At 30.5% G+C, this 26905-nt stretch overlaps 1 protein-coding gene across 1 annotated transcript in view; it reads left to right on the top strand.

Moving 5' to 3' along the window:
* Nucleotides 1-26905, top strand: part of LOC111702011 (dynein heavy chain 3, axonemal) — a 127605-nt gene that overhangs the window by 36876 nt on the left and 63824 nt on the right. Inside the window, exons 25-43 of the mRNA XM_023473529.1 lie at nucleotides 83-167; nucleotides 1577-1645; nucleotides 1812-1868; nucleotides 5314-5388; nucleotides 8062-8144; nucleotides 8666-8684; nucleotides 11789-11860; nucleotides 14380-14475; nucleotides 14754-14887; nucleotides 15701-15752; nucleotides 16824-16868; nucleotides 17439-17524; nucleotides 19388-19453; nucleotides 19814-19933; nucleotides 20884-20965; nucleotides 22453-22518; nucleotides 24260-24291; nucleotides 24630-24672; nucleotides 25010-25058. Of these exons, the coding sequence (XP_023329297.1) occupies nucleotides 83-167; nucleotides 1577-1645; nucleotides 1812-1868; nucleotides 5314-5388; nucleotides 8062-8144; nucleotides 8666-8684; nucleotides 11789-11860; nucleotides 14380-14475; nucleotides 14754-14887; nucleotides 15701-15752; nucleotides 16824-16868; nucleotides 17439-17524; nucleotides 19388-19453; nucleotides 19814-19933; nucleotides 20884-20965; nucleotides 22453-22518; nucleotides 24260-24291; nucleotides 24630-24672; nucleotides 25010-25058 (1331 nt within the window). The remainder of the gene's footprint in view (nucleotides 1-82; nucleotides 168-1576; nucleotides 1646-1811; nucleotides 1869-5313; nucleotides 5389-8061; nucleotides 8145-8665; nucleotides 8685-11788; nucleotides 11861-14379; nucleotides 14476-14753; nucleotides 14888-15700; nucleotides 15753-16823; nucleotides 16869-17438; nucleotides 17525-19387; nucleotides 19454-19813; nucleotides 19934-20883; nucleotides 20966-22452; nucleotides 22519-24259; nucleotides 24292-24629; nucleotides 24673-25009; nucleotides 25059-26905) is intronic.

The following is a 26905-nucleotide window of genomic DNA, read 5'->3' as shown; positions in this document are numbered from 1 at the left end:
GCCATTCAATTTTTTATGTTACATAAACTTAAATACTTTAATTTTGTTATTTTATATTTAAAAATATATATATGCACTATAGAAAAATAGTTGAAAGTTACAGACTTTGTTCCCTGTCTCTCTCCTCCCTGGCCCACTATGATTATGGAATGCGAGCTGTCAAAGCGGTGAGTAAATGAAACAGATTGGATAAATATATATTTGGGGGTTATATTGTATATAATTGTGAGGATTTAATGTGTACATTCAAGGGTTTATTGTGTACATTCTATATAAACAATATACTTCGGGTTCATTGTGTACATGCTTGGGGGGATCAGGGGCGGATCTAGCTCTTTAAAAAAAAGTGGGTTCAACTCACAATAAAAACTGTGATGGGGGAGGGGGGTAAGCACCAAGATAATCTTGTGTGCGAGGAGGGGGTGCAAGGGGGCGGAGCTCCCATATTTTTTTTAAGGTATTTGAACTTAAAGTGAGCATTTAAAGTGCTCAAAATAACAAGTTACTCTTAAAATATGTTAAAAATATTGGCACCTTAGTTAGAACTGTACACTTTCAAATTTTATATTCAGGACAAGAAAAATATTGACATATGAAAGGATTAGGATTAGGTTTTAAGTTGTAAAAAATGTAAAAAAATCACTAGTATGCGTAAAAATCTAAATTTTTTTAGTTTTACAAAAATGTGGTTTTTTTGCTTTAGATCGTTAAATTTTAATATTTATATATTCTGTAATTTGATTTATTGGGGAAAACAACCCATGGTTTCATTTTTGTAAAAACTGCATCTTTTAAACATTCCGAGTAGAATACAATTTTGCTTCTGTAGAATGATTTCTGAAAAATGTCTCAAAATTTCACACCCTTACTATCCTTTTAATGTCTCTGTAATGTTAATACAAACTATAATGTGTTAAATGCGATCCTGCAATCATAATAAAGTTAATTTTCAAAATAGGACAGAATCATATACAATTACTTAACAGCGTTGGTTAAAACATAAAATCGGATTTATGAAAATTAAAATTATCACGATGTATCAATTGATAAGGAATTTTTGTCAAAGCACCTAAAAGTATCTGCTAGAAAACAGTTACAGTCAAGGTTATAATGCAAGGAAAGTTATTACAGAGGTGTACATATCTTTTGTACTGCAGTGTACTGTCTCTGAGCGGTAATGTAAACACAAGACGGATATCACACATGGGATCCATCTTTCACATAAAAATATCAATGAAATATTCTGGTCATAGGAAACTTTGAATTATTAAAATTTTCAAAATTCAATACTTTTAATCTCCAGGGATACTAAACGAACACTGATGCATCTATTCTTGTTTACAAATTCCGCCCAGAGAGAACTGGTTTCAATATGTATGCAGAGTACACGCAACTGCAATTAACTTTCCTTGCATTATAACCTTGGTTACCGTAAACTGTTAAGTTAGTCTCTAGAAGGGGTTCATTGTACCGTACGTCACCGAGATGTCATCAAGATGTCTCTAGGTTGTCACCAGGATGTCACTAAGACGACACCGGGACGTCAAAAAAAAGTTCAAACTATGTTATTTTCCAGGTACTTGATGCTGCTCACAAGATTAAACTGTTAGCTGCTGAAGATGATGAACATGCAATAATACTCAAGGAAGATAATTTAAAAAGAATTATTTCAAAAAAGTTTATTTTCTAATTAATGAAATTAACAAACCCAATTTGGATTTGTTGTTTTTTAAAGCATTAAAACTCTTTGCTAATGCTTACACTAACAGAATACACTAAACTGACCTTTTTATTTGTGAATATTACTGTAGGCTCTGATGGACGTTAATATACCAAAGTTCTCTTCATCAGATGTACCGCTATTTAAGGTAAAATTCAAATCTGTTCTTTCTAGAAAATAAAGGAAATAGTAATTCAAAATGAGGATAAAAATGATAATGATAATAATGATAAGTACAATAATAATAATAATGATAATGAAAATATTGATATGGTAACAATATGGTTAAACTTAATTTCATGCATTTAACTAATTCTATTTTATAATTTTTTAGAATTTTTTATAAATATTGTATTTACTGAGGTTTAAAGCAGGGGACAATATAATTGGATTTGGGACAGAAAATTAAGTTTGGGTTTTGGGACCACATATGGAAATTTCGGGACAGGGAATGGATTTTTTGTGACAAAAATAGTTGGGATGGAAAATGACAATTAATAACCAGCATTTATAAAAAGAACAAGTAAATAAATCTCCCGGTGTTTTGGATGAAAAATGGAATTTTGGGACAAGAAAAGGAAATTGATGGGACTAAAGATGAAATATAAAACAAGCTCATAAAAGAATGACTAGTGAAATTGAAAAATTAAAACTGTTGAGACAGAAATTTTTAGTTTTTTTTCTGGGACAAAAAATGACTTGGAATGGGACCAAAAAACAAATTTTTAGAATTAAACGGATTGAAATTAAATTTAGCTAGTTTGTGTCTGCATTATGTTAATACAAAATCGGGGAAATAATTTACCCCTTCTTCTTTCTACCCAACCCCTCCCCTTTTATTCTGTTAACATGCCCTCCCCCCACTCCTACGACATTTGCTCTATTTACACTTGCTCTATAGCTCATAGATCACGACGTTTGATCTATATACCATCTGCTCTATGCGTCATTTGATCACTGACTAAACACATAATTTGCTTTATAAACAATATTTATGACTGTCTAGATCAATTTGCTCTGCATATATTACAATTATATTACGATATCTTCTGTTACAAATTTTATATTTTTAGAATAGTTTTCACCACTGATGAGCTTAGTCTTGTTCTTATTATTGAGCAGTCCCGCCATCTTGATCACCTTGGGAGAACTAATTCAAATTGAAAAATTTTAGAATTTGCGAATTTTCCCAAAAAGTAATTCCTGCAATTCAATAAAATTTGGTTTTTGTGCCAAAAACAGCGTTTTATATATACTCCATCATTCAACAGTTAACTAATCTTTTTAAACTATCTTTTCCGCTGTGAATTTTTCAAAGTCAAGTTTTGTTCAGTAATTCCTAAAAGTCTATTTTGTGATTTTTACAAAGTGCCTTAGCACTGAACATTTCCTTTCTTAGATAAGAGTTTTAACCACCGCACTTTATGTAGTATATCGTGTCAAATTTCCTTATTTAATAAAAAATACTTACGAAGAAGACTGCTTTTGGAGGGGGGAAATACAGTGCAAGAATTCCTAATCAATTCATTTTATAGCTTCTTTTTAGGTTATAGAGCATACATCGTGTTTCGTCACAGAGAAAATGTTATATATATTGAAGATGGTATTTAGAGCAAATGACGAAATAAGTAAATAACGTGATAGAGCAAATAGAACGTGAGTAAATGGCCATAGAGTATATGGAAATAGAGAAAATGTCGTAGCACCCCCTTTCCTACCTATATATCTTTAGATATAAAATGAACATAAATATGTTAAGAAATAATATTTCTAGACATGGTGTTATGATAATTGGAGAGACTATGAGTGCAAAAACACAGGTAACAGATCTAATAAATTCGTCTGTACTGACCTCGACCATACTAACAGCTGAATCTGTTCCCCTTACTAACCAGTTCCCTTTACTGATCAGTTCCCTTTACTGATCAGTTCCCTTTACTGACCAGTTCCCTCTACTGACCATTTGCCTTTGCTGACCATTTCCCTTAACTGACCTGTTCTCTTTACTAACAGCTGTTTCCCTTATTGACCTTGTTCCTCTTTTGACCTTGTTCCTTTATTGACACTGTTCATTTACTAAACCTGTTTCTTTACTCACCCTGTTTCTTTATTGCCCCTGTTTCATTATTGACACTGTTCCTTTGTTGACACTTGTAAGCATAGTTTAAAAATGTCTTTTATATAATGGTTAAATTCTTAAATGAACCTTTTTATTTTCTATAAATGTGCAAATTTTGTGAATTTCTGTTTTATACTTTTTTCAGACAATGCAATTTTACTGAAAACAGTAGTTGGGTGAAATTATCCTTTCGACCTAATGTCTTAACTTTATAAAATATTCTGACTGCACTATAAGTATGTTCCTACCAGGGTCCAGGGGGGGGGGGGNTCTTATCTTAAATATTGTAATTTTCTCATTTTTCTTCTTCATTAAATAAAAGAACTGTTCTTCTTTGTTCTATATATTCTCTTATCTTAAATATTGTAATTTTCTCATTTTTCTTCTTCATTAAATAAAAGAACTGTTCTTCTTTGTTCTATATATTCTCTTATCTTAAATACTGTAATTTTCTCATTATTCTTCTTCATTAAATAAAAGAACAGTTCTTAGTTCTATATATTCTCTTAAATTTAATACTGTAGTTTGTAATTTTTCTTCTTCATAACATAAAAGAACAGTGCTCAAAATAACACTTTTTCTAGAATACAACAATATTAAATTAAATTATTAATTAAATCAATTAAATTGTATTGAATTAAGCAGCTGATATATTTTATATATTTCCTGAAGAATATACCTGGAAGCAGTCAGTAAATTTTAAGCAGCAGATATTTATAATATATTTGATATATTTTCTGTAGAATAGAAACCTTGAAGCAGTCAGTAAATTAAGTAGCTGATATATTTGATATATTTCCTGTAGATTATATAACCTGGAAGCAGTCAGTGAAATAAGCTTCTGATATATATATATAATATATTTGATATATTTTCTGTAGAATAGAAACCTGGAAGCTGTCAGTAAACTAAGCAGCTGATATATATTTGATAGATTTCCTGTAGATTTTATAACCTGGAAGGAGTCAGTAAATTAAGCAGCTGATATATATTATATATTCGATATATTTCCTGTAGAATATAAACCTGGAGATGGTCAGTAAATTAAACAGCTGATATATATTTGATATATTTCCTGTAGAATATAAACCTGGAAGCAGTCAGTAAATTAAGCAGTTGATATATTTGATATATTTCCTGTGGAATATAAAACCTGGAAGCAGTCAGTAAATTAAGCATCTGATATATTTGATATATTTCCTGTAGAGTATAAACCTGGAAGCAGTCAGTAAATTAAGCGCTGACATATTTAATAAATATCCTGTAAATTATATAACCTGGAAGCAGTCAGTAAATTAAGTTTCTGATATATATTATATTTGATATATTNCTGACATCAATTTGGTAGATTTGTAAATAAGCATTCTTTATAAATCTCCAATGACTTTATTTCAAAATTAGATTTTTTTTATTAATTTCACGGGCAACGCCGGGCACTTCAGCTAGAATATTTATGATATTTATAATGTTTAAGGATATAATGAGAGACCTATTCCCTGGAACACGAGTACCTAGCTTAGAGAGAGAATACTTTATTCAGACTTTAAAGGTAAAAATGATCATCACAAAATGAAGCAAATATGACAAGTTTTGCAATCATGTATTTTTATCAAAAATGTTAATTTTTATAGTTCGAGAAATTGTTAGTTCAACAATATTTTCTATAAAACTCTGGCTAGTTTTTTTTTGAAGACTTTTTTTCGACTTTTATGATTTTAACCGTGTTCTTTCTGCCCCTATTGGTTTTTGTAAAAGACTTAAAAAGTATTGGTCTGATACTGTTGAAATATCTTAACTTTTTGATTAAATGAATTTCGCAATAGAATTGTTTTTTTTTTAATTTTATATTTTTTTTGCATTTTATTAAAGTATAGCCCAAGGAATTGTTCAAAACTGTACCGCACTATATTAGACTGTACCGTACTGTACTTACAAAAATGTATGAAATTGCAGGGATTTTTTGGGGGGTAGATGAGACGTCAGTAGGAATACGGTTAAAAATGACTGCAGCAGATGTGTTCTGTAGCTGTGATGACAAATTACAAAACATAAGTTTACGCGTATGCAGTATCCAATATCCATAAATTTACTAGTCTAGTTGGACATCAAGCCATTTCTTCAAAAAAAATTTTGGGAATTATTTTAATTTATGTTCCCTGTACAGTGTGTGCGCCATATTTTGAGGTTTATGTTTTGCTAAATCTGTTTTATTGGTTCAGGTTGGGATACTTCTAAAATATACTGCAGACTACTATGTTTCAGGTCCTGGGTTAATATTATCTATCTTATATATTTTCTAATATTGGAAGCACTTATTCTTAATTTATATATATTTATGTACATATAGTCTACCATACTGCAATATAAAATTTCTGCTTGTAGTTCAAACTCTAAAGGATCTGACACAAACTCTAATTTTTAAATTATTATACCTTTGCAACCTGATATTGCAGACCTTTCATTATTAAAACTATGAATTCTGATGGACAACATTTGAAAAATCAATGTTTACTCCTTCAGCAATTGTAACATAAGGTTAATACAAAAATAAATGTTATGAATTTTTCTGTTTAGAGCATCTGTTTTTAATCAAATAAAATTCTTTATTATATTGTATAGGCTGAAGCCTAAACATTTAAAGAGTTCATCGCGACCAGTCAGTTCTATTTGATGTCCCTGTCTCGAGAAAATTATATAAAACTTAAAGATGAATAAGTGTTATATTCAAATTTAATAGGAGCGTACCTTAAATCTTTAGACAACTCTGGATTAGCCTAATCTTCAGATTTGTTCCGTATTTACTGAATATGATCTGTTTAAAACTTTAATTCATATACCATATGGTGGTTGGTATAACTTTGACACAGTTTTATATCGAATTCCCTAGACAATGACATCAGATAGAACTAATAATGGTCGTGATCAACTCCTAAAATTCTTAGGTATCAGCCTATACCCCCTTTCATTTTACCTTAACAGTCCCTTTAATATAATATATGAAAATAGTTAAAATTATAATAACAAAGACTTGTGGAATGTTAAGATTTGCACACAAGTGTATAGAAAATCTTTAATCCCCATTAAACTTCAATGGAACGTGAAATAGATTCAGAAGCTTGAAAAACTTCTTTTATCGATGTTTCTTTACACCAAATACATTCTTGCCGGATAGATAAAAACAAGAATGTATTTACAGCAGTCTAGTAGATGAATGTGTTCCTTTAAACTGTAGGATATTTCGAACTAGGATTCTTTCAGAAATGTTTGGAACTTTATGAAAAAGATCAAATCCAAACTGCTCTACTTATTGATTGAAGATAATCTAAACATCTATTTTATTGGCAATTTAGATGATTTTTACAGATGTTTTTACAGGAAAACTTTGGTTTATAACTTTACTTTGTTTAATTTAGAACTTTGCTCCAAAGGAACTGAAAACTCGTCTCAAAATCTAATTTTCTAATTCCTAGGATTTTAAGCTAATGAACTCTGCTAGATGAAATATAAAATTATCAGATTTCAAAATTAAAAAATTGTTTTTGAGAATTTTTAATTTAGAAGCCACGATTTTAAAGCTTAGTCTCCAGCTTAAATCCCTTAATCTCTACTCTCACGTTTAAAGTTAGGTCTGACGTTTTTGTAATTTTCTGGAAGTGATTTCCAGCTTAACCCATTAGTGACGAGACAAATAATTCTTTCTGATCTTGATGAAATTCACAGTGTTAACTCACTATACTGTCCATAGAGTAGATCTAAAGTTTCAATTTTTTTCAATGAAGGGTTGTGGAGATACAAAACCCGGCACATTTTGTCCGTCTCGGCATCGGTCAAAATTGACCGTCTCGTCACTAATGGGTTAATACTCAGACCACTTTTCCTGAAGTCAGAACTTTTGTGTTGTGAATCAGGAGTCTGGGGATCAAGCATCTGATGCAGACCCTCATATTAATCTAATTCTTTTATAAAATACCCAGGTGGTCATACCCCGCAAGTGATTACTCTAATTGAGGGGTGGGGTCAAAAGTCTATCCTAAAATTGAATACTAATAGGATATCAAAAATCAAGATCAAGCATTCAAGAAAATGATTCTCAACTCAATACAAGAATTCCGTCCTCTGATTTAATCAGAAAAATGTAATGGTTATGAGAAATTTATTAGTTTAAGAAAGAATGGTAGCTAATTGATTTGATTCTAATTGCATAATGTTTATAAATGTTCAGGAAGTGTGTATGAAGCGTGGACTCCAACCAACTGAATGGATGATTGGGAAAATTCTTCAAATCTATGATATGCTAATTGTCAGGTAAAGAAATTGAGTCTTTGTCACAAACTCAGATTTTCTAATCCCTATATCTTTGTAGCCCAATGTCGTAGACCTTAGATATTTCAAACTATGAACTCTGGTAGATCAAATAATCAAAGTTTGAAATATCAAAGGTTAAGACCATCTAGTTACTAAGATTTAGGGATTAGAAAATTTGAGCTTGTGTCAAAGACTAAATTCCTTTGAATTAAATAAGGTTGACTGTATTCCATACAATTTTTTTTTAAAAGAATTACTTAACTTTTTCTTGGAGCTAATTTTACCCTGAAATTAAACCCTGTACGAAAATTCAGAAGGGTTTGAATTTTTTTATCTCCTTGGAAATTTTTAGGTGAAATAATAATTAAATTTTGTGGATTTTTAATGAAAATATATTTGACTGCTAAATAGATATGCAATATATTTTACAAAAAAATAATATTTTATGTTGAGCTTGTTGAGCATTTTATCAAAAATACTTTTTTGAATAAAAATGAAAATTACAAAATTATTTGAAATAGAAATAAAAATGACGCCAAGGTGGAATTTTCAGAGTAAATCTAGCTACTCTGAATTGTCCCCATCTGCTATTTATATTTTAAAGCTCTTGTTCATACTTATATATATATATATATTTATATATGTCAGCTATAGCAGGCCAGACGGCTGCGCCAAATTGGCTGAATGTTTTTGAGGTAACCCAGGAAAATCCCAAGGATAACGCAGGCTAAAAATTTTTCAAATTTTTTTCTTCATATTTTAAAAAAAATTCTACGGGCAACGCCGGGGACTTCAGCTAGTCTTTAATACAGATATAAAATGAACATAAATATGTTAAGAAATAATATTTCNTATACTTCTTCTACTAGAGCAGAATAACAAAAATGGGTCATTATGTTTAAAGTATGTTTTGAATTTTATTTATATAAAAGCTTTATCTTAATGTCAGCAGGGCTTATATATCCAATCATAAAAAACAATAGAAAATATTCTAGACTAAGAATATTCTAAGAAGATATATATATATAATAATATAATATATATAATATATTTATAAATTTGACTTATCTGTTTGTTTGTATCCAGTAAACATCTAAATGGCTGAACCGATTTTGTGTAAATTGTATTGTGACAACTCAAATAATGGTTTTCAGAACGGTCAATATTAAAAATTTTTGCTTAGCAAAAAGTCTTCTTAAACAATTTTTGGAAATCCAATAATTTAAACATTTTACAAATTGCAAAAATATTTGTTTATGGATTAGGATCAGGAATTGGCGGCTTGTAAATTTTCAGTTAAAAACACTGTAAGCGAACAGAGACCCTAATCCATGCAAAGATATCAATGCCCCATATTCATCGGTACCCGTACAAACATTAATCTGATCAAAATGTGAAAGAAAATGTATCTGTATACAGTACAATATAGTTGTATCTTTATACAGTACAGTAAAGTTGTGTCTTTATACAGTACAGTATAGTTGTATCTGTATACAGCACAGTATAGTTGTATCTGTATACAGTACAGTATAGTTGTATCTGTATACAGCACAATATAGTTGTATCTGTATACAGTACAGTATAGTTGTATCTGTATACAGCACAGTATAGTTGTATCTGTATACAGTACAATATAGTTGTATCTGTATACAGTACAGTATAGTTGTATCTGTATACAGCACAGTATAGTTGTATCTGTATACAGTACAATATAGTTGTATCTGTATACAGCACAGTATAGTTGTATCTGTATACAGTACATTATAGTTGTATCTGTATACAGCACAGTACAGTTGTATCTATATACAGTACAGTATAGTTGTATCTGTATACAGCACAATATAGTTGTATCTGTATACAGCACAACTTAGTTGTATCTGTATACAGTGCAGTATAGTTGTATCTGTATACAGCACAACTTAGTTGTATCTGTATACAGTGCAGTATAGTTGTATCTGTATACAGCACAGTATAGTTGTATCTGTATACAGTACAATATAGTTGTATCTGTATACAGTACAATATAGTTGTATCTGTATACAGTACAGTATAGTTGTATCTGTGTACAGTACAGTATAGTTGTATCTGTATACAGTACAATATAGTTGTATCTGTTTACAGTACAGTATAGTTGTATCTGTATACAGTACAATATAGTTGTATCTGTATCCAGTACAGTATAGTTGTATCTGTATACATTACAATATAGTTGTATCTGTATACAGTACAGTATAGTTGTATCTGTATACAGTACAATATATTTGTATCTGTATACAGTACAATATAGTTGTATCTGTATACAGTACAGTATAGTTGTATCTTTATACAGCACAGTATAGTTGTATCTGTGTACAGTACAGTATAGTTGTATCTGTATACAGTACAGTATAGTTGTATCTGTATACAGTACAATATAGTTGTATCTGTTTACAGTACAGCATAGTTGTATCTGTATACAGTACAATATAGTTGTATCTGTATACAGTACAGTATAGTTGTATCTGTATACAGTACAATATATTTGTATCTGTATACAGTACAATACAGTTGTATCTGTATACAGTACAGTATAGTTGTATCAGTATACAGCACAGTATAGTTGTATCTGTGTACAGTACAGTATAGTTGTATCTGTATATAGTGCAATATAGTTGTATCTGTATACAGTACAGTATAGTTGTATCTGTGTACAGTACAGTGCAGTTAAGTATCTTTATTGACTTTAGAATAAATGTAAAATGTTTTGAAAAATGAAAAGCACAGAAAAGAAAATATAAATCTCTGAATAACTTGACAAAATACGATAAATCTTGTAAAACAGATTCTAAACATGTACATTTTACATTATACATACATTCTACATTGCAGAACAACATCCTAACCTAACCACAAAGTATCTGGATAAAATTTCCCTTCTTCAAAATCAAATGAAGAAAAAAATATGTTTTTTTATAATAAACACCCAGAAGTAATTATGTAATTTATGATCAACTAAAAATTACTTCATAATCACTATATCTTTTGCAACCCATGGTGATATAAACCGTTCATTGTTGAGGTTGTAGAGTACACAGTTTCCTGATCCAGTCCAACTATGCCAACATAATATCTGAACACATGTGATACATGATGTTCCTTTGATTTGATTGAAAAAAATTAATTACATCCAACTTCTACTTGTTATTTAAAAATATACTTAAAAATCTCTTAATTATTTATAAAGCTGACTAGATTACGTTGAAACAGAATGTTCACGAAATTAAAATACATTAATTCATATTTGTGTGTTAAAATACATCATCCTAATAATAATAATAATAATAATAATATATCATTTAATGGTGTTTACCTTGAATATTTCCGACTTTGACTATTTGCACTAACAAAATTCATACCTTAAAATATCTAAGGTCCATAACATCAGGTTGCAAAGATAAAAAAATAATTAAATTACACAGCTTGTGTCACAAATCAAAACTTTTACCCATGAGTGCAGATTGTCCTTGCATTTCCTAATTTAAACAAAAGATACCTGTAAAATCTTTTCTTCAGAAAAACTAACGTATCTTTTAACCCTTTTCAAAATCAATTTTTGCAATGCAACTATTTCTTTTTAGATGAACTAATATTTGTTTATTATCTAGACGTATGCTGTTCTAGCAGAAACTATGTCAGGAATTGCTGAGAAAGCTATTCCAGCCCAACATGAATTCAAGGTTGGTTTAGCTTTACAGTGAAATACAATTGTTTTTTTCTTTAATTGTATATTTGCCTCTAATTTTGTATTCTTTTTTGATTGTATGATTTTTCTTTGATTGTTTTTTTTCTTTAATTGTATATATTCCTCAAATTGTGTATTCTTTTCTGATTGTATAATTTTTCTTTGATTGTATAATTTTCCTTTGATTAACTTTTTTCTTTAATTGTAGATTTTCCTCAAATTTTGTATTCTTTTTTTGATTACATATTTTTCTTTAATTGTATATATTCCTCAAATTGTGTATTCTTTTTTGATAAAATGGGTTTAAAGCGTCCGAGAATAAAAATGGTGTTAAAAACGTTTAAGAATGAAAAATGGGTGTTTAAACGCCCAAGAATTAAAAATGGGTTTAAAACGTCAAAGAATGAGAAATGGGCTTAAAACGTAAAATAATAAATAAGGGGTTTAAAAAAGTTTAAGAAAAATGGGGTTTTAAACCTCCAAGAATGAAATATAATTTAAAACGTGAAAGAATGAAAAATTTGTTTAAAACGTCAAAGAATAAAAAATGGGTTTAAGACGTCAATAATAAAAAATTTAAGAATGAAAAACGAATAAGAATAAAAATTCGGTTCAAAAACGTCCAAGAAATGGGGGTAGAAACGTCAAAGAATGAAAAATGGGTTTAAAACATCAAAGAATGAAAAATGGGTTTAAAACGTCAAAGAATGAAAAATGGGGGTAGTAACGTCAAAGAATGAAAAATGGGTTTAAAACATCAAAGAATGAAAAAATGGGTTTAAAACGTCAAAGAATGAAAAATGGGTTTTAAAATGACCAAGAATGAAAAATTGGTTTATTAACGTCCAAATACTAAAAATGGGTTCAAAAACGCCCTAGAATGAAACAAAGGGTTAAACATGTTCAAGAATAAAAATTAATTTAGAAACGTGCAAGAATGAAAAATGGTCTTTAAAAACGTCCAAATAAAATTCTGCTTTTAATGGTAAAGAATGGACTTAGAAAGAAACACCAGAAGCTCGAGGATTTTAGTTTTTAGAATTATATTAAAAAATAAGTAAATCTTTGAACCAAGAATGGTTTACTTTAAAATTTTAGGTTGAAAATATTTTCCCAGAAATCTTTACAAGAGTTGTAAGAGGTGGAATAAAATATCAATTTATCAATAGTTTATATAGAACTGAAATCCCTATTCAACTAACCATATATGGTTGGAATGGGGGGGTTATTAGTAGATCAATGTCAAGCCATTGGACACGATCTCAGAAGCTATCGATGTCAACCGGACACTATTTTGTAACCTATTAACCGAAAACCAATGGGCGATACCTATTCATTTGAAGCACAGCTTTCAAATGAAGAATGGGTTTTACGTAGAAATTTACAAACGTTGATAGTTAATAATGTACAATGTACTTCAGATTTACAGAGATCGTGTTACTCAATATTTCTAATAAATGTTGAACCATGTAGGCCTATATTCACAAATCGCATTGTGTGTTTTTAAAAAAAGAAAATAAATAAATAAAAAAGTACCTACATACCTTCTACTGTTTTCTGAAAGGTTAAGTAATCAATAATACTCTAAATCTAAATCAACTGTATTTCTAGGTTCAGTATTCAATTATCAACCCTAAATCTAAATCAACTGTATTTCTAGGTTCAGTATTCAATACTCAACCCTAAATCTATAACCTTGAATCAACTGTATTTTTAGGTTCAGTATTCAATAATCAACCCTAAATCTATAACCTTGAATCAACTGTATTTCTAGGTTCAGTATTCAATATTAAACCCTAAATCTATAACCTTGAACCACCTGTATTTTTAGGTTCAGTATTCAATAATAAACCCTAAATCGGTAACCTAGAATCAACTGTATTTATAGATTCAATATTCAATAACCAACCCTAAATCTATAACTTTGAATCAACTGTATTTCTAGGTTCAGTATTCAATAATAAACCCTAAATCTATAACCTTGAACCACCTGTATTTCTGGGTTCAGTATTCAATAATCAACCCTAAATCTATAACCTTGAACCAACTGTATTTCTAGGTTCAGTATTCAATATTAAACCCTAAATCTATAACCTTGAACCACCTGTATTTCTAGGTTCAGTATTCAATGATAAACCCTAAATCTATAACCTTGAACCACCTGTATTTCTAGGTTCAGTATTCAATAATCAACCCTAAATCTATAACCTTGAACCAATTGTATTTCTAGGTTCAGTATTCAATAATCAACCCTAAATCTACAACCTTGAACCACCTGTATTTCTAGGTTCAGTATTCAATAATCAACCCTAAATCTACAACCTTGAACCAACTGTATTTCTAGGTTCAGTATTCAATAATCAACCCTAAATCTATAACCTTGAACCACCTGTATTTCTGGGTTCAGTATTCAATAATCAACCCTAAATCTACAACCTTGAACCACCTGTATTTCTAGTTCAGTATTTAATAATCAACCCTAAATCTACAACCTTGAATCAACTGTATTTCTAGGTTCAGTATTCAATAATCAACCCTAAATCTATTACCTTGAACCAACTTTACGGATGTTTTGATCCTCTTACTCATGAATGTAAAGATATTCAGTGTGCATTAATTTATTCATTAAAAACGATAAATGATAAGTTAGCATTTATTGCCGCTCTGAAATTCATAAATATTGACCAATTTATTTAAAGCATATATGTAGTTTATCTTTTACTTCGATATGGAGTCTAGAAATACATCATTGGATTTCATGTTATAAGGATATAAGTCCATAATCCGAAGTAACAAAAATATCCAATAATATATTAAATCTTTACAATTTTTTGGGAAGTTTTGCTGATCCATATTTGATAAAATGTTATTAATAAATGTGTTTAGAGAACCTAAACACTGTACTGGATGACAGTAAGAAACTGTGTTTAATGAGTGGAGAAATTGTTTATCTCTCTTCATGGATGAGAATTATATTTGAGGTTTCACATCTTAACTTTGCTACACCAGCCACTGTATCCAGGTTAATAATTCAATTCAAGAAATTGGAATTTGATTTAATAAACCACAGTTTATTTGAATATTTTTAATTTAATGGAATAATTTTGAGTTTCACGGAAGAAATTTGTGTTTCACGAAATAAATTTGAATTTAATAAATGAAATTTGAATGTAATGGAAAAATTATGAGTCTAATTAAATCAAATGAATTTAATAGAATACAATCGATCATGTTGCATTTGTCCAAGATTTTAAAAATCTCTAAATAATGGAATAAAATTCAATAAGAATACGTTGTTCTAAATATAGATCTAATATGGTACAGAATATACCAATGGTGTTGATACAACAAACTTATAGCTTTTAAATCTAAAAATAAAACCCCTTGGGTCGTGTAATGGGAACCTTAAAACTGTGTAGGATGTTGTTACATGTATTCTAACAATCAGCTTTAACATCAACTTATACTTGATCCTGATGTTTACATAGCACAGTGCACAATTGCTGTTTTTCGTTTTCATTGGACTATTTTAAATCTTAACCAGAGTTTTAAAGTCTTTTTCCTATTCCAAAATTGTATGGTTTCCACTGTATAGGATAGGATGATAGGATTGAAGGTTTAAATCTGTAAACCATCGTGGACTAGGGTCAATTTGAATTCGAACCGGACCAACCCCTTGTACTGGCCTTAGTAACGCACAGCATGTACCGGCCCGACCAAATTCATGCTGACTCGGTTTGAATTTTAATGGCGCGGCCAGACTTTTTACAGTACACGCCCTGTCATACGCATATTTGACATATCCTACAAGCTTAGTTTAGTATAAACTGTTAAGGTGTGGGATGATATACATGGAATCCTCTCATCTGGGCTGGAGACCACTCAAGGAAGCATTGAAATAATCACTTAGCAGTGTATTATGTATTCTATTATAATTTATGCATGCTAGGAGTATTCTAACACTGATACACTATGCATTTATAACACGTATTTTAATAGTTTATTAAGTATTGTAAAACTATTGTTTTTTAAATTTCAACAGTGTTTTATGTATTCCAACAGTGTATTATGCAGTCTAGCAGTGTACTATGTATTTTAACAGTGTAAAGCATGTTCTATCAGTGTATTATTTATTATAACAGTGTATTATTTATTCTAACGGTTTTCTATGTGTTCTAACAGTGTATAATGTTTTTAACAGTGTATAACGTATTTCAACACATTGCTATGCATTCGTAACATGTTTTTTAATAGTGTATTATGTATTATAACAGTGTATTATTGATGTTTTGTACTTTCCCTAAGGCTTTTACCCAAGCGGTAAGTTTCTTAGGGTACTTTTCCGAGTAGCAACTTCCCAACAGAGCTATTTCTGAAGCAGCAACTTCTCAAGTCTGTTCTAACCGCAGCGCTTGGCCCCCAGTGCAGCCTGCTACGCTTCAGTACACCTAACTTAACGATATATAGCGTGGAAACAGCTCACCTGCTTCTCCTTCTCTTCAGGGAATCTACTCTGTATGGAAGGAGAGAACGCGTGTAGCAAACAAGTAGATGGTGGCATATCCAGACGGTTCTTCATTCTTTCTGTAACAGCAGAGCTTCTGGATATTTGACCTCTGGGGTACACAAGACATATTAATAAAATAAGACAGTACTGAAGTTTTGTCTAGGGCACTCCAGGGGTCAAACATCACGAAGAGATGCTCTGCTGTGGCTGGTCACACCACAGCTGTAAATTATCAGAATCCTTAATATAATAAATGTCAGTAGTCTAATATAATGTCGTAACCTGTGGGAAGTTACAACTTGGGAAATTCCACATTTGGGAAGTTACAACTTGGGAAATTGTCACACGGAAAGTTGCCCTTTGGAAAATGCCTTTGGGAAAATACCTACCGCTTCATAACGTATTCTAGCAGTGTATTATTTTACATTTGTTTATTTCTGTTGAACATAAGGAATCCTTCTTGTTAACCTTACCTGCCGCCTTTACTCAAGAACAGGTTGGATAACTTATAATTCATATATTTACTCATAAGATATACATACAATACTTTTTTAATCCATTTGACCTGGAAAATTTACTATATTTTAATCTTATATTTATGATTGACTAAAATTTGTTCCCCATAAAATAACCTCTGTTTTTATCATTAGGTTTTTCATTTCTAATTTGTTTACAAAATAATGCAGAATTAGATAAACATTCCCTTAGATTAGATAAATTGTATTTTTTTTCTCTCCTAAAATGTTCCAAAATACTGAAATAATGCTGAAACTGTTAAATATTTATCAGACACTCACAAATCTTCAGGATTTGTTTCAACAAATTTAAAATTTTCAAATTCAAAAAAAATAATAATATTTTTGCTCCTCACACAATTCTTTTTTTACATTTTTAGTTTTATTTCCTACAATTTCTTAACTTTATTCATTTTCCGCGCGGTTTTAATAATATTTTTTTTACAAAAATATTTTACACTTTTGTTTACACGTTTTTCGAGATATGAGACAAGTTTGGTTTGAGATATGTTTGATTTAGACAAGTTTGGTTCGAGATGTGTTTGATTTAGATATGTTTGGTTCGAGATATGTTTGATTGGCTGATTCCTGGTTCCCTACCCTTGATTAAACAATCCAGTCTAAATGTCAAATACAGGGATCACCAACTTTCAAATCTTCTGATCGTGTAATAGTATTTCGTGTAATAATATTTCTTGTGGATTATAAACAAAGATTTTTGCTTTTCTCAAATTCTTATAAAACAACTTTTGGAATCCGTGATCGCGGGACCAATTCAAGGCAAACAAATTTATGTTTCAATTGGTTTAGTCATTACAACGTTTACTGGATACAAACATACAAAGAATTTTTACTCCTATTGTTTTGGTACTTAATCCCAAGTTGATCCTCGAAGAGGTTATCGTGTATGCCCCTGTGGCTAATTATATAAGTTACTTGAATGGGATTTCTCTAATGAAATATTCAGTCAGCAAAGTTTTTAACATTAGCAAACTTTTATTTTGTACATTGTACAACAATTCAAAAACAAGAAGAAACTGGTTTTAAATATGCAAATTTTTACACATTTTCAGAAATAGGAAAACAGGAAGAGGGAACACAGGAATATAAAGGGATCGTATAAGTAGCAGGAGTAGATTAAGAGGTTGGTAAAATATAATCCACGAAAGTGAAATAAAATAAACAAAGTCACTGTTTGATAAAGTTACCAACATTCTTTTTTTTGCCGGGATTGTGAAGATCAAGAGAGGACAATCAAATGTTTGCATATTTAGGGCCGAGGGAAGTTCTGTGCTATATAGTATGGAAGGGGAAGGTTGAAGAGGGAATTCTGAAAATCCGATACTATTCAAGAATTTGTTTTAAATATCGTTTCTAACATATTTATGATCCAAGTCCAGGGAAGGATTTCAGCAAGAAATCGAAGAATGTTTATTTCCAACAGGGAATGTTTTTTAAATTATTATTGTTCTCATTTTTATAAATAGTGACGTTGGTCAGTTTTAGAAAAATTAAGTTTATAATTTAGCTTTGTTGGATCACGATTGAAATATATTTGTAGGATGAAATAATTCTGTATCAGATATGTTTAAATTCGCCTGTATCAGACTGGTTTCTATTCTCCTGTATCAGACTGGTTTACATTCTCCTGTATCAGACTGGTTTCTATTCTCCTGTATCAGATTGGTTTACATTCTCCTGTATCAGACTGGTTTACATTCTCCTGTATCAGATTGGTTTCTATTCTCCTGTATCAGACTAGTTTCTATTCTCCTGTATCAGACTAGTTTCTATTCTCCTGTATTAGAATAGTTTCAATTTTTTGTATCAGACTAGCTTCTATTTTACTGTATCAGACTAGTTTCTATTCTCCTGTATCAGACTCGTTTCTATTTTTCTGTATCAGACTAGTTTCTATTCTCCTGTATTAGACTAGTTTCTATTCTCCTGTATTAGACTAGTTTCTATTCTCCTGTATTAGACTAGTTTCTATTCTCCTGTATTAGACTAGTTTCTATTCTCCTGTATTAGACTAGTTTCTATTCTCCTGTATTAGACTAGTTTCTATTCTCCTGTATTAGACTAGTTTCTATTCTCCTGTATTAGACTAGTTTCTATTCTCCTGTATTAGACTAGTTTCTATTCTCCTGTATTAGACTAGTTTCTATTCTCCTGTATTAGACTAGTTTCTATTCTCCTGTATTAGACTAGTTTCTATTCTCCTGGATTAGACTAGTTTCTATTCTCCTGTATTAGACTAGTTTCTATTCTCATGTATTAGACTAGTTTCTATTCTCCTGTATCAGACTAGTTTCTATTTTTCTTTCTTATTTCGCAAACGTTTTCGCAAAATTTCACATTTTTTCACGAAAACGAATTTTACAAAGGAAGTAAAAATTATGCACAAGGAATTAAAAACAAATACAAAAAATTATAAAATTTTAGCGAATTAAAAAATGCAAAATTTGCCGAAGTTAAGTTTGAAATGGTGATTGTGCAGTGAGATGCATCTAGTCCAGGCATTTATTCGACTTTTCTCTGCTCTTATGAAGTTTAATACACTTAGGAACATTCAACATATTCATTCAATATATTCATTAATTCATTTATTCATTTATTTACCTACCTATTTATTGATTTATAATTTAATCATTTGTTCATTTATTTATTTATTAATTTATTTATTAATCTATTCATTTGTTCATTCAATATATTCAATTATGAATTTGTTTACCTACTTAATTATTTAATTAATATATTCATTTATTCATGTCTTTATCTAATTATTTATTCATTTATAATTTAATCATTTGTTCATTTATTCCTTTTTTCATAAATTCATTCCATTGACATTGATAAATTAAATAATTTAATGTTACAAAGTTTTTTTTTGTTTTAAAAAGTTTTGAGTATTTTGAATGAGAAGGGAAGGGAAGGAGAAAGTAGATTCTACTTTCCTTCAAATGTCTTTTCTGTTCTCCGTGATCTGGGGACTGTGTTCTACCCTAACCGCAGAGTCAAGGAAGAAATTTAATCTACACTTTAGGAATGTTCAACAAACTACATTTCAAGAAAGTATCATTTGTTTTTTAAGCCTCAAACTAAGAAATTCAGAAGACAAAAGATGTATTTTAGCATGAAAGACATTACCTTGAAATACTTAAATACACAAAATTGAGATGTATTTTAGGCAAACGTAAAACAGACTGCAGACTGCAGTGTATGGCTATTGCCTAAAACCAACGCTCTCAGAGCATTACATTGAGTTATGTACTAATTCTATTTTTTCTAAATAAACTAAAAATTTAGAATTCACACAACCTCAAAATATATTCTATATATTTTGACTATATTCTATATAATTTGAATATATTCTATATATTTTGAGTGGTAATAATGGTGAAAATGGGCTGTTTTTTATCGTTAAATAAGCATAAAACAGCATCTTTTGCTGTTTTTCCGGGCTAAGTTTAGAGGTGTCCATAAAGGGTTAAATTCCAAGTTTAATCTAACTTCTCAACATTATACTGGGCACACTACCCTATAACTTCACCTTAGGACTCAGAATAAAGGATTAAGGACGGAAACTGGTCGCAATGAAGACAATAATTAGATCCACTGAGAATACAAAACAGAAAAGAGTAAATTTAAAAATTTAAGTAAGATAATTATTTGTCTTTGTGTCTTTATTCCCCTCTGTATTCCCCGGTCATAAACCCTCTCTCCTTGTATTCTCTAGTTACTAAGGGTATAGAATAGATAGCCTGTAATTATACTGCTAAACCAGGTTAATTTAACTAGGTTAGAGGTTCCTAGGGTATAGAATAGATAGCCTGTAATTATACTGTTAAATCAGGTTAATTTAACTAGGTTAGAAGTTCCTAGTGTTCTCTAGTCATAGGATGTCTCATTGAAACTTTCTTATTATCATTAATCACCCTTTTATAGAGATAAGTTTTTAAACATTGTAGCTTGATGAACTATCCTACAATATAGGAACCTAGTCGAGGGAATGGTAAAAGGGTTTGCCAAGCCATCAACTTTTAGACTTGCCAGATCTAACCTTATACCAGAACAGGTAAACCTAATACCAGAACAGTTAAACCTAATACCAGAACAGTTAAACCTAATACCAGAACAGGTAAACCAAATACCAGAACAGGTAAAACTAATACCAGAACAGGTAAACCTAATACCAGAACAGGTAAACCCCATACCAGAACAGGTAAACCCAATACCAGAACAGGTAAACCTTAAACCAGAACAGGTAAACCTAATACCAGAACAGATAAACCTAATACCAGAACAGGTAAACCTAATACCAGAACAGGTAAACCTAATACCAGAATAGGTAAACCTAATACCAGAACAGGTTAACCTAATACGAGAACAGGTTAACCTAATACCAGAACAGGTAAACCTAATACCAGAACAGGTAAACTTAATACCAGAACAGGTAATCTTAAACCAGAACAGGTAAACCTAATACAAGAACTGGTAAACCTAATACTAGAACAGGTAAACCTAATACCAGAACAGATTAACTTAATACCAGAACAGGTTAACCTAATACCTGAACAGGTAAACCTTAAACCAGAACAGGTAAACTTAATACCAGAACAGGTAAACCTTAAACCAGAACAGGTTAACCTAATACCAGAACAGATAAACCTAATACAAGAACAGATAAACCTAATACCAGAACAGGTAAACCTAATACCAGAACAGATAAACCTAATACCAGAATAGGTAAACCTAATACCAGAACAGGTTAACCTAATACGAGAACAGGTTAACCTAATACCAGAACAGGTAAACCTAATACCAGAACAGATAAACCTAATACAAGAACAGATAAACCTAATACCAGAACAGGTTAACCTAATACAAGAACAGGGAAACCTAATACCAGAACAGGTAAACCTTAAACCAGAACAGTTTAACCTAATACCAGAACAGATAAACCTAATACCATAGCAGATAAACCTAATACCAGAACAGGTTAACCTATTACAAGAACAGGTAAACCTAATACCAGAGCAGATAAACCTAATACCAGAACAGGTTAAGCTAATGCCAGAACAGGTAAACCTTAAACAAGAATATATAAACCTAATACCAGAACAGGTTAACCTAATACCAAAGCAGGTAAACGTAATACCGGAACAGTTAAACCTAATACCAGAGCAGGTAAACCTAATACCAGAGCAGGTAAACCTAATACCAGAGCAGGTAAACCTAACACCTTATTTTACCAGAATCCGTAAACCTAATACTAGAACAGGTAACCTGATACCAAAACTCATAAACCTTTTACCAGAACTCGGAGACTTAATACTAGAATATGTAAACTGAAGTTTTATCAGAGTTCCGCCAATTTTTTCAATACTTTAAACAAGGGCTTCTACTGAAAACTATTTTACTGACATTTTGTGCGGAATAATTGGTTTTACGCAAAAATTGCTACTTTGAAGTCCTTATTCAAAATAACAAAAAAATTTTGTGATATGTGTATCTTCAAAATTGTGAAAAATCGTAAAATATAAATATTTGGATGCTCTCTAGGGATCTGTGTTTGACTATATGTTGGTTGAGAGCGTAGATCAACCCTGGTGTTTGTGGCAGGACAAGGTTAGAATATTATTTTTATTCATTCTTTATTCTTTTAAATTTTTATTTGTAAACTGTTATCTACTGGTTATCTACTGGTTATCTACTTGTTATCTACTTGTTATCTACTGGTTATCTACTGGTTATCTACTGGCTATCTATGAATTATCTACTGATAATCTACTGGTTATCCACTGGCTATCTACTGGTTATCTATTAATTATCTACTGGTTATCTACTGGTTATCTACTCGTTATCCACTGGCTATCTACTGGTTATCTATTGATTATCTACTGGTAATCTACTGGTTATCTCCTGGTTATCTATTGTTTATTTACTGAATATCGAATGGTTACTGGTTATCTACTGGATATCTACTGGATATCTACTGGATATCTACTGGTTATCTACTGGTTATCTACTGGTTATCTACTGATTATCTACTGGTTATCCACTGGCTATCTACTGGTTATCTATTAATTATCTACTGGTTATCTACTCGTTATCCACTGGCTATCTACTGGTTATCTATTAATTATCTACTGGTAATCTACTGGTTATCTACTGGTTATCTACTGGTTATCTATTAATTATCTACTGGTAATCTACTGGTTATCCACTGGCTATCTACTGGATATCTTTTAATTATCTATTGGTAATCTACTGGTTATCTACTGGTTATCTACTCTTATCCACTGGCTATCTACTGGTTATCTATTAATTATCTACTGGTTATCTACTTGTTATCTACTGGTTATCTACTCGTTATCCACTGGCTATCTACTGGTTATCTATTGATTATCTACTGGTAATCTACTGGTTATCTCCTGGTTATCTATTATTTATCTACTGAATATCGAATGGTTATTTACTGATTATCTACTGGTTAACTACTGGTTATCTACTGGATAGCTTCTAAATATCACTGGTTATCTACTAGTTATCTACTTGATATCTACTGAATATCACTGGTTATCTAATAGGTATATACTGAATATTGCTGGTGATCTATCTACTTGATATCTACTGGAGATCTACTGGATATCTACTGTTTATCTGCTGTTTATCTACTGGGTTTATACTGGATATCTTATGATTATCTACTTGGATATCTTCGGGTTATCTAGTGGCTATCTACTGGATACGAACTGGTTTTCTACTGGTTATTTACTGGTTATTTACTGGATATCTAGTGGTTATTTACTGGTCATCTACTGAATATTACTGGTTATCAATTGGATATCTCCTGGTTATCTACTGGCTATCTACTGGATACATACTGGTTATCTACTGAATATTACTGGTTATCTACAAGTTAATCACTGGATATCTACTGGATATCTACTGTATATCCGCTGAATGTTTGCAGGATATATACTGGATATCTACTGGATATCTACTGGTTATCAACTGGCTATAAAAGCACTCTCTTGAGACCTTCCATAAAACAAATTGAATAAACTGGAGAAGAAAAGTTTAAAACTTGACTAGATAAGTTAATATCTCCCTGCTGTTTCTGTGAAATGTAATTTCAAATTTCTTTTTCTTTTTGAGACATTTTGACAGATTTATATCTACTTTATTTCAGTGGGACCTGGCTGAATTATTCATGGCTGTTTTTATTTTTGTTTTTACAAACTTTCTTGAAATAAAAATAAGATACAGTGCTGGAATTCATGATTTAAGTTTAACATTTCTCGATTTACAATGCATTGAATTGAACTACTTGAGAAATATTTTTTTTATATCATTTTTTTTTCAGGCACTGTCTGGAAAATTACCCATGATGAACAGGAATGGGTTTATTTGAAATAAACTGTTATAAACTACTAGAAATGGGGAGGTTAAAAACATAATTTCCCAAATAAAAAGGAAAAATTAAACAATAAATATAAATATATTTAAAGTCCCAATTTAATAATTTGTTAAAGCTTTTTTTTCAATTCAAAATTTTTTAAATTACGGTGTTTAAACTGCTGTTGAGAAACTCTGGAACATATTATTCATGTGTTTTTGTATTGTGTTTATCCCTGTAAAGAAATGCAAGGAAGAAGAGGGGGTGTGGGTGGTTCAACCTCTTTTTAAAAAAAAAGTTTTTTTATAACAAGCCTTTTAAACATAAACCTATTTAGTAATGACAATATAATTGTTTCTACCTCTGAAACTCTAAAACAGGAACTTTCATCTAAACATAAACAAGAAACTTGTTTTGTTTTTACTCACAGAGAAAACATTTCTTTTAATTTTATATACAATTTGTTTTGTAATTGAGTTTTGCAGCCGCTGTCTCTTGAAAATTAAGTCATCTAGGAAAAGCATTGATATCTCATTCATCATTGGTCAGACAAATCCTTTTTGGGGTCATATCTTTAAGTGGATTACATGCTCTCTGATCATATATGAATAGATATTTAATTGAAACAAGGTCTACCGTGCTTTTAACTAGAATGAGAATATTCCTTTCAAAAATGTTTTAAAATGTGAAAATGAGATGAATATTACTGAGTTACAGGAGTTCTTTACAATGCTGGCTCTAAACAACCTCTACCCTCTCTGCTTAGGAAACTTTTCAAATATTTTTAAATAATTCTATTTTTGAACATTTTATTGAGTTTGGACTGGTTAAAAGCATTTAATAGATAAAATTTCGGCCTAAACTTATCCTAAAACTCTTTTGTTAAATTAAGTAATATTAAATGTACTTTTGTTAGGATAAGCGTATTTAAATCTATATATTTGGATATGCAGAGGTCATATTAGTATTATTTTCTAGGGGTTTTGAATCCTATTATCCTGATATTTTCTATTTAAAACCAACCTTACCTCCTCTCTCAGATTCCGGCGGGAAACATAATTTCTCCGAAGATGGGAAAATCTCCGAAACGTTGTTTCTGAATTTTGTTTGGGGAGGGGAGGGGTTTAATAAATTATTTTATGTAAATATTGGGCTAGGAGGGGGAAGGGAGGGGGGACAAACAAAGAAAATCCAAACTGGAAAAAAAATCATAGAATTAAATCCGGGCATTACAAATTTTCTGCAAAAAATGCCTCGTCTGAGTTTAGGTTTATCCACTCAAAATGTTATGCTGTTTGGAGAAAATATTTTAAAACCTCCAAAAATAGAGGTTGTAGGAATATTTCCCCCAATTCTAAAAAATAAAAAAATTAGAAATCAAAGGAAAAGGAAAGGAAAGAAAAAGAAAAGTTACATATTTATTGTTTACATTACATTTAATATAGACTGGTGGTGGATTGTAAGCATTTTTCGACGATGAACTAACAACTTTTAGAAATAAAAATTGTAGATTTATTTGTAATTCAAAATAGGCTTTATGGGTTGTGAAAAAGATAAAAGATCTACACAAAACGGGAATTTTGAAGCATGTTATAAATTCGCGCCCAATTTTGACATCCTTTTGATTAATTATATCTTTTACTCTTTTTTATCTTTTTATTTTTTTCACTGTAAAATCGTCTTTTTGTTTTCTTCAATTCTTTTGAAAGCATAGCATGTGTTATAGAATTAAAACATTTGTTATGGTAAAATAAGTCTTCAATTAAATTCTGTATAAAATTCGAAATAAAATTGATATTTGAAAGCTTAGAAAAGTGTCGTTTATTTTCATACCATATTTTAGGGAAATTGTTATGTATAGTTAGGTCTGCTTACTGTAGTGTATAGTTAGGTCTGCCTACTCTACTGTATAGTTAGGTCTGCCTACTGTACTGTATAGTTAGGACTGCCTACTCTACTGTATAGTAAGGTCTGCCTACTGTACTGTATAGTTAGATCTGCCTACTGTACTGTATACTTAGGTCTGCCTACTGTACTGTATAGTTAGGTCTGCCTACTTTACTGTATAGTTAGGTCTGCCTACCGTACTGTACAGTTAGATCTGCCTACTGTACTGTATAGTTAGGTCTGCCTACTTTACTGTATAGTTAGGTCTGCCTACCGTACTGTACAGTTAGATCTGCCTACCGTACTGTACAGTTAGATCTGCCTACTGTACTGTACAGTTAGATCTGCCTACTGTACTGTATAGTTAGGTCTGCTTACTCATTATTAAGATCTGACTGGTGTAGATGTACTGAGATAACAAGGATAAATGTATATAATCTGTGTAATCTGTATTCTATATTCCGCTTCAAATAATCAAATTTGTTTCAGGCTAAAATTTAAACCTTGATTTAAAGAAACTCTTAGAGTATGAAAAATGCAGAGGAAGCACATAATAATTTATTGTCAAAATACTTCAGATTTTTTTTTAACTGATAGATATTGCTCAATTAAAACAAGATTTTATATATTTTCTGTAAAATTGAAAAACTTAAAATGAATTAAATTTTGACTGAGAAATCTTATATTTGACTGCTCTAAGAAAAATGGGAAGAGTTTAATAGAAAC

This window comes from Eurytemora carolleeae, unplaced genomic scaffold (genome assembly GCF_000591075.1).
Source record: "Eurytemora carolleeae unplaced genomic scaffold, Eaff_2.0 scaffold390, whole genome shotgun sequence".
In the NCBI taxonomy this organism is placed as follows: Eukaryota; Metazoa; Arthropoda; class Copepoda; order Calanoida; family Temoridae; genus Eurytemora; species Eurytemora carolleeae.
The sequence above is the reverse complement of the archived record's forward strand: the minus strand, read 5'-3'. Positions and strand labels throughout refer to the sequence as shown.